Source organism: Dipodomys ordii, unplaced genomic scaffold (assembly GCF_000151885.1).
Source record: "Dipodomys ordii isolate 6190 unplaced genomic scaffold, Dord_2.0 Scaffold45, whole genome shotgun sequence".
Classification (NCBI taxonomy): Eukaryota; Metazoa; Chordata; class Mammalia; order Rodentia; family Heteromyidae; genus Dipodomys; species Dipodomys ordii.
Genome location: NW_012267261.1, coordinates 11,532,689 through 11,541,332, shown reverse-complemented (window position 1 = coordinate 11,541,332; position 8,644 = coordinate 11,532,689). Strand labels below are relative to the sequence as shown.

Sequence of the window (8,644 nt, the reverse complement as noted above, 5' to 3'; positions counted from 1 at the left end):
CTACTTCTTCCAACATAACTTATGTATCTGCCTTTTAGCAATCATACTTTATTAGTACATGTCTTCTCACAACGTTAGATTTTATTTTTTTTCTTAATTCAGAGGCCTGAACTTAGTGCCTTATGTTATTCAAATTTGCTTATTCCTGGCAGGAGCTTTACTACTTGAGCCAGACTTCTAGTTCTGTGTGTGTGTGTGTGTGTGTGTGTTGTGTGTGTATGCATACATGCTGAGTTGGGTACTTGAACTTCAGGGATACACCTTCTTTGTTTTGTTTTTGGGTCTGGTCATGGGGCCTGAACTCTGGGCCTGGGCACTGTCCCTCAGCTCTTCAGCTCAAGGCTAGCGCTCTACCACTTGAGCCACAGCGCCACTTCCGGCTTTTTTCTTTTTGCTTATGTGGTGCTGAGGAATTGAACCCAGGGCCTCATGCATGCAAGGCAAGCGCTCTGCCACTGAGCCACCTTCCCAGCCCCGGGATACACCTTCTTGCTCCATGTTTTTACTCACATTGTTCATCTACCACTTGAGCCACACCTCCACTTCCAGATTTTTGATGGTTTAGTTTGCCACTTTGAACCTAATTTTCTGCCACTTTGAACCTAATTCTCTGATATCAACTTCCTGAATAGCTAGGATTACAGGTGTGAAAGACCGATACCTGGTTAGTCCGGGTGTTTTATTAAGTCAGTTGGAGATGGAGTCTCTCAAACTTCTTTTAATATTCCTCGGAATATTAAATTCCTGGAAAGTTTGAAATAAATGTGTGATCAGGATTAAATATTGTGAGCCACCGGCACCCAGGTTTTCTTTTATTCATGCTTTTGGTGTAGTATCTAAGAAACCTTAATCTTATGTTTCCTTCCAAGAGTTTTGTTTTGGCTTACGTCTTACATTAGGTCTGTGGTCTATTTTCAGTTCATTTTCATAAGTGAAAGAAGAGTCAAGCTTTATTCTTTTGGCGTAAGCAGTTTGTTAACAGTATATGGTGAAGACTAGTCTTCATTGAATGGCCTTGGCTTCAGCTGTAGCTCCTGGCTAGCAGATAAAACTTCATGATCACAGTTTTGCTTTGTTTCCTTCAGTGACTATACCTGTTTATTGGGTGTCCTTGGCTAAAGGATAATTCTTTATATTTCCTGTGAAAGCCCTGTGTGAATGAAGTTAGTATTTGAGGGTAGGGCTTTTAATCAATACAATAATGGTTTGAGGTCTTCATTACTAAAGCAGGTAAGGAATAAAGTTGAATCATTAATCAAATTTAAATCTATTCTTTACACAAAAACCAAGAATACAAAGACAATTCAGATATACTTTCTGCCAGGGCTGGTGTTGTAAGCCTTAATCACAGTTACTATGGAAGCAAGATCTTGGAGTTTGAGGACAGCCCAGACAGTTCATGACATTGTTTGTTACAAAAAAAATAAATAAAGCCTAACCATGGGCAAGGTCATGGGTTCAATATTCAATACCAAAAAGAAGAAAACAAAAAAGGTAATATATTTCCTGATTGCAAAATTTATTAATAGGAAACATGGCCCATGAAATCATTACAATATAGATTGGCAAACATGCATTTTCAACTTTACAATAGAAGCTATAAAGAGCAGGAAAACTCAATTTAGCTGTCTGTTGAGGTGGGAAGCAGGCAGTAATGGTGTTTGTGATTTCTGAATTGAGTTTGAGCGTCACTATGTCCTAAAAGAGAGCATTCTTAATCATTCAAGACATGTAGTTTCTCTAAAAAATTGTAAGATAGTACAACCCAGCCTAGTAAGGTATTTAGAGGTCATTCTTAATCTTTGAATGAACCTAACTATAACAGTCTCACCAGGCTGGCAGACTTGATTCCACAGACTTTTGAATCCCATCATGTAGAATAGCACCAAGAGTGATGCTATCATATGACATGTACCTTCAATCCTGGCATTACCAACCAAGGGTTATGTGCTTATTCATCTGACCACAATCTGCAAACTCACATGATCCCCTCAGTCATCCCATCTTCTCAACCTTACTTCCAAATACTCCTAGTACAACAACCTGCTAGGATTAACTCAGAGGAACAGAACTGGAAACTGTCCAGAGAGAGCCCAACAAGCGTCACGATTGCTACAGAAGCCATCTCATTTTGTAAATTCTGAGTCTCAAAAATCTTACAACAAAATGCTAATTTAAAAAGAAATACAAAACCGCTTCAAAATTCAGAGAAATCATGTTTTCAAACATCTAAGTATTTTGCCAACTTGGCTTTAGCACTTGATTTCCAAAGACCTTAATACTCACTTATCCACAGTTTAATTGTTTTGTCATTTTCTAAGGCTGCTGATGCAATGATGTTTTCTGTAGGATGACAAGCTACTGAAATCACAACATCTGTATGACCTTGTAATTTCTGTACAATTTCTTTACTCTGGAGGTTCCAAATGTAAACCAGGTTATCCTCAGAACCAGATACAATCCACTTTCCACTAGTAACTGAAAAATTAGCAAATATGCAGTATTTCTCATTCTTATGACCAGTGTACGTCTTCAGGCATCTTCCTCTAGTGTAGTCCCACAATTTAAGAGTGTTGTCCAAAGTTGCAGTAAGAATGTACTTACCATTTGGGGAAAATTTTACAAAAGAGACAGGGGGGTTATCATTATCAACAAGTGTCTTTAAACATTGACCTGATGTAGCATCCCAGATTCTACAGAGACCATCATAGCTACCTGACACTATCAATGACCCATTACAGTTAAAATGAACAGCAGAAACTGGGTCCGAATGAGCAGACAAAGTCTTGAGGCACTTTCCTGTTTTCACTTCCCAGATTTTCACACTCTCATCAAAAGATCCTGAAACAACCAGGTTGGACGGTGGATTGAAATTACAGCAGAAAACATAATTACTGTGTCCCTTCAGTGTCTTCAGACATTTTCCAGTTCTCACATCCCATATCTTTAGAGTTTTATCATCTGAAGCAGAAACAAGACAACTGGAGTCTGATGACCAGGCCACATCTGATATTTCCAGATTGTGACCATATAGTGTCTTTTCATATTTTCCATCATATGCTTCCCAAATTATAATGAGTTTATCAGCAGAAGAACTTGCCAGCCATTCTCCATTAGGACTAAACTTAACCGAAGACACTGCGGCCCCGTGCCCCACTAGTGTATTTTTGAGAGCATAGTTTGTTTTTTTAGGTACTTCTTGGCGCTGACTGGCTGACGAGAACGCCAACTGAGCTTCATTTCCTGGCTCCTTCCTTGCCATGACCCTGAAGCTCCAAGACAGTAGGTTCCTCAGGCGTCCAGCCTTGAACCTCACAGATGAAAAAACATCAGATTAAAAAGCTTAAAGCACAGCTTTGTGTAACTTCTGGATCGGCAGCGACAGCGGGCTCACTCCCCCCGCCCTTTTTAGGCGTGAGACTATCATCAAGACGACCCTGTCGGCTATCTGTAAGGGACGGAGCTGGGTCTGTGGATCATCTGAGCGGCGCCGGTGCGGGGGGACGGGGACTGTCTCCACAGAGCGACCCTACCAAAGCCGCTCGGTACTCAGCATGGACGAAGCACTGCTCCTAGCAGGTGTTCGACGGTGAAGGGAAAACTCGTGTAGCTACCAGAAATGGAGTCCGGGGACGCAGGCATCTAGGAAAACACTAGAGGGACGGTTCGACGACGTCATTCCAACGCAACAGGAAGAGCTGCAGCGCGCATGCGCAAAGGGATCCTCCTCGGCGCCTCTGCACCCAAACCACCAATAGGACGTGCGTTCTTGCGCCTGCGCAACCGGAGCCGCCCTAACTACTTCCGGTTCTGTCCGCGGATTCTTTTCGCCGCATATTCCTAAATCCTTCCACGTAGAGTGGGGCGACTGGGCGACCTTTCTTCTTCAGAGCTGGCTGCCGCAGGAAGCGGCGGGTCTTTATATGAAATATCACGCCTTCCTTTCGGAACTGTCTTGGCAAAGGGATGCACGCGCTGCCTCCCCGTCGCCGCAGCAATCGGCCCACCCCTTAAAGGCGAAGGGTCCCGGCTGCAGGCCTTTCACAAGTGCCGCCCAAGTCGGCTCTGGAGCCTCCGAAGTAGCCTTGGTTTTGTTAAGCCTGGCAGCGAAGGGGAATGGGGCCGAATTTCTGTCCAACTTTTAATTAAGAGTTCTTGTTTAAAAGTTTTCTTTGCAAAGGTTTAGAAAGGGTCAAGAATTGGGTCTTTTAAAAGTGCAGGGCCGCTGGTGCGGGTAGCTCAGATCTGTACACCCTGGGTAGTCAGCAAGGGTAGGCCTTGCACCTCCGGCAAAAAGCCAGACAAGCACAGTGCTATGCCATAAGAAATGAGACAAACGTTTAGCCTTTATAACCTAGACTATACATAGGGAGTTCAAAAGGTGCTGGAGGCAGAAAGGGAGCGGTAAGAAATGGATGTCACTCTTAACCGAGGCTTTGCACTTTCCCTAATTATAAAATAGTTGTCATGAAGTACAGAAACCATTGTCAGGTTTACCCAAGAAAAACTAGAAACTGAAATTGATCTTCTGTCCTTGTGATGGACTGCCAGAGTATCAAAGAGGCATAAAGGGTCTGCTGTTGCCTGCAGATAAGCTCAAGTTAGAAGGCAATTAAATTGTTTTCCAGTCAAGAAGTAAAACCTATTGGTTTGGGAGCATAGCTCAGGGGGTAGAGCACTTGCCTAGCAATCACTGGCTTCATTCCCAACACCATTCAGCTCACTCTCACCCCCATGGACACAGGGATCTCACTGTGTTCCTATTATGTACTTACAGATGTAAAAGCTTTAATTACCTTATAAGGTACAACAGGCACAATCAGTGCACCTAAACATAAGTCAACCGTAGGAAACTCAGTAACATGGGAGAAAACTTTCCTTCCAATATGTTATTGCTATTTTAAAACCCCCTTTCCCCCTTCCCTTTACCCATTAATTTGGATTCGTGTAAATTTGGTGGGGAGTTCAGGAAACTAAAGAGAAAAAACAGACAAGAGGCCTCAGAATGGGGAGTTGGTGATGGAGTATGTTTATATCCACTATAAAATTCACACACGAGTGAGGAGGTGGTACACAGAATTTAAGAACGTGTGCTAGGAATCTGCACACTTTTTTCGTTTTCTCCAAAATTTGAATATAATCAAAATCAACTTCTCAGCCAGGCGATGGTGGCTCACGCCTGTAATCCTAGCAACTCAGGAGGCTGAGATCTGAGGACCGCGGTTCACAGTCAGCCTGGTCAGGAAAGTCCATGAGACCCTATCTCCAATAAAACACCAGAAAACCAGAAGTGGTGCTGTGGCTCAAGTGGTAGAGTGCTCACCTTGAGCTGAAGAGCTGAGGGGACAGCGCCCAGGACCAGAGTTCAAGCCCCACGACCGACCAACCCCCCCCCCAAGAAAAAAATCAACTTCTTTATGTCTAAGTATTTTTGTTATTTCGGTGCTAGTCCTGGGGCTTGAACTCGGGCTGGGTACTGTCTCTGGGCACTTTTGCTCATGGATAGCACTCTACAACTTGGATCACGGCTCTACTTATGATGCTTTGGTGGTTAATTGGAGATTCCAGTCCCACAGGCAGGACATTTGAGCTGGCTTCATATCTTAGCCTCCTGAGTAGTTAGGATTACAGGCATGAGCCACCAGCACCTGGCTACAATATCTAATTTTGCTGGCCATAATTTTCACCAGATAGCCTCCCTGTAAAAACCATTTGAATTTTCCATACTATTTTTTTTAATATTTTTCAAGTTCAACACTTTCTGCCCTTTGCCTCTCAGTAAAGTTTAAGTGAAAAGTTTTAACACAAAATTTTCCAATGCACAAAATTTCTTGTGGGAATGGTACTGGTATGAAGTCAAAGCACAGCACTGCACTTGCTTAAGCAAGTGTTCAACCACTTGAGCCAGTCCTCTAGCTCTTTTTTTAATTTTCACCACAGGGTTTAGCAGGGATTTTTGTTGTTGAGTCTGTCCTATACCATGGTCCTATTTTTGCCTTCTACTGGAATTACAGGCACATACCAGGCCTATCTTATTGAGATGGGGGTCTAACATTTTGCATAGTACAGCCTCAAACCACAATTCTCCCCAGAACTCTTGCTTTACAAAAGCTGGGGTTACAGGTATGAGCCACAACCTAAAAAAATGTTTTAATAGGTGTGCCAGAGCTAGCCAGGCCTAGGATTCATGCATTTGCATTAAGGACTACCAAATCAGTTTTCAAAATCAAGCATAATAAAACTTTGTACATTTAAGCTTCTTTAGACCTCTAGCAAATTATGAAATCTAGGTGGACTAAATACTAAGTGGCCATACACATCATCCAAACTGGGATACTTCAGGGTACACTTCAGGCATCTCAAACTTTGCACAATTCCCTCTCCGTTGTTCTTCTTGACTTCTCATTTATCCTTACCCATCACTGAATTTCAATAATGCTAAGCCCAAATGGCAGGCAAGGCAGTGATCCTCAGCTTCCTCAAGCTGAGGACAGAAATATAATTTTATTCTTTGCAAACCATCCACCATCACAGAAATTACCATACAGGTTTGAAAAAAAGAAATTACTTTCTAAAGGCAAATGAACAAGAGCAAGTCATCCAAGCTATTTAGTGAATTTGTAAACCCAGCCATTGTGTATTATAGATGAAACAGGAGTTTGCTTTAAGATTCTTTTAGGAAGCTGGGCGCTGGTGGCTCATGCCTGTAATCCTACTCAGAAGGCTGAGATCTGAGGATCTCGGTTCAAAGCCAGCCCGGGCAGGAAAGTCCATGACACCCTTGTCTCCAATAAACTACTCAGAAAACCGGAGGTGGTGCTGCAGCTCAAGTGGTAGAGCGCTCGCCTTGAGCTGAAAGAGCTGAGGGATAGCGCCCAGGCTCAGAGTTCAAGCCCCATACCGACCCCCCAAAAAAAATTGGAAAAAAATCATGAAGCAATCATTGGAACGAAGAAATAAACCTTATTTTTGTTTCTACTTGTCTGAAGTTAACTGGAGATATGGGTAAAGTGTTCTTATGCTGTATAAAAATGAATAATCCCTGTCTCACATTCTAACGACATGCTTCCACATCAGTTGATATAGCTAGTAAGAGTTTGTTGATTTTAAAATGACAGGAGAGATGGAGATATTTTTGGTATACATTAAGCACAAAGTTGATTATGTATTATATCTATAGGATGTATTCCCTATGTGTACCGGCTGGTACTGGGCCTTGTTGGAGTTTACTCTTAACTTTTCCATTCAAGGCTGGCCCTTGAGCCAAACCTCTATTTCTGGCTTTTGTGGTTAACTGGATATACGTGTCTTAGATATGTCTGTCTGGTCTGGCTTCATATAATGATCCTTAGATCTGAGCCTCCGGGATAGCTTTACAAGTGTGATCCACCCATACTGGGCTAGACGTTTGTTTTTTCAAAAAAAGCTCTTCTGTGACAAATGTTTGCTTTGTAAACATTATGTCTTCTGACTATACATAAAACACTTAAAAGGCTGAGACACATATGTTAATAATTGTTAATCTAGCTTTCAAGGAACTTAGTCTGTTGGAACTTTTTTTTTGGAATCAATAATCCCTTATAATAGAGATGTACATTTCACCATTTGTTACTCATTTTATGTCTATTATATATAGATTTCTATTCTATGCAAGGCACTCACCCATGGCCATTACCACCATTCCAAATTAGTATCAGAACATTTAGAAAAGGACAGAGTTGTCAAGATGACTGAGGTAAGCAGAAATACTAAGTAACAAATACAAAGGGAGATGATCATGGGACAATCCTTTAGGGAAAAACAGGCTGTCATATTTATATCCAAGGCACTGCTTTCTAGCAATTCTTTCATTTTGAAGCTTTTCCTTTTCTGTGTCAAACATTCAATGGGTAGACATTAGCCATTTTATTACTCAATTCAAAATCAATCACTTGTGCATTTTTTTTGGGGGGGGAGGGTAGGTCATGGGTGAACTCTGGGCCTGGACACTGTCCCTCAGCTCTTCAGCTCAAGGCAAATGCTTACCACTTGAGCCACAGCAACACTTCCAGTTTTCTGATTGTCAGTTGGTGATGACTCTCACAGACTTTCCTGCCTGGGCTGGCTTTGAACAGGAATCCTCAGATCTCAGACACCTGAGTAGCTAGGATTACAGCTATGAGCCACTGGTGCCTGGCCACTTGTACATTTTTTTTAACCTCTGTTGGACTATCTAGTACCAAATTATAGACTGCAGAAATGAAAATATGGATGGCTGGGTGGTCCTACAGATCAGACTATGTAAGCTAAACTAACACCCAATGGCTTTTTTTTTGCCAGGCCTGGGAACTGAATTCAGGGCCTGGGCACTGTCTCTGAGCTTCTTTTGCTCAAGGCTAACTCTACTGATTGAGCTGCAGTGCTCCTTATAGCTTTTTCTGTACTGAGGAATGGAACCCAGAGCTTCATGCATGCTAGGTAAGCACTCTACGACTAGGCCACATCCTCCCAGCCCAATGGCATTATTTTAAGGCTGATAAGATTCACGGAAGAATGGTCCACAAAAAGGGCTTGCCTGCCGGGCGCTGGTGGCTCACGCCTGTAATCCTAGCTACTCAGGAGGCTGAGATCTGAGGATCGCGGTTCAAAGCCAGCCCGGGCAGGA

The 8,644-nt window shown here is 42.5% G+C and overlaps 1 protein-coding gene across 1 annotated transcript; it reads right to left on the bottom strand.

The window, feature by feature from the left end:
- Nucleotides 1-1,512: 1,512 nt before the first annotated feature.
- On the bottom strand, nt 1,513-3,516 carry Wdr5b (WD repeat domain 5B). The gene is made up of 2 exons (XM_013019367.1): nt 3,319-3,516; nt 1,513-3,287 (listed from the first exon to the last, which is right to left on the bottom strand). The coding sequence occupies exon 2, from the start codon at nt 3,260-3,262 to the stop codon at nt 2,276-2,278; it is 987 nt and encodes a 328-aa protein (XP_012874821.1). The 5' UTR covers nt 3,263-3,287; nt 3,319-3,516; the 3' UTR covers nt 1,513-2,275.
- Nucleotides 3,517-8,644: the final 5,128 nt, after the last annotated feature.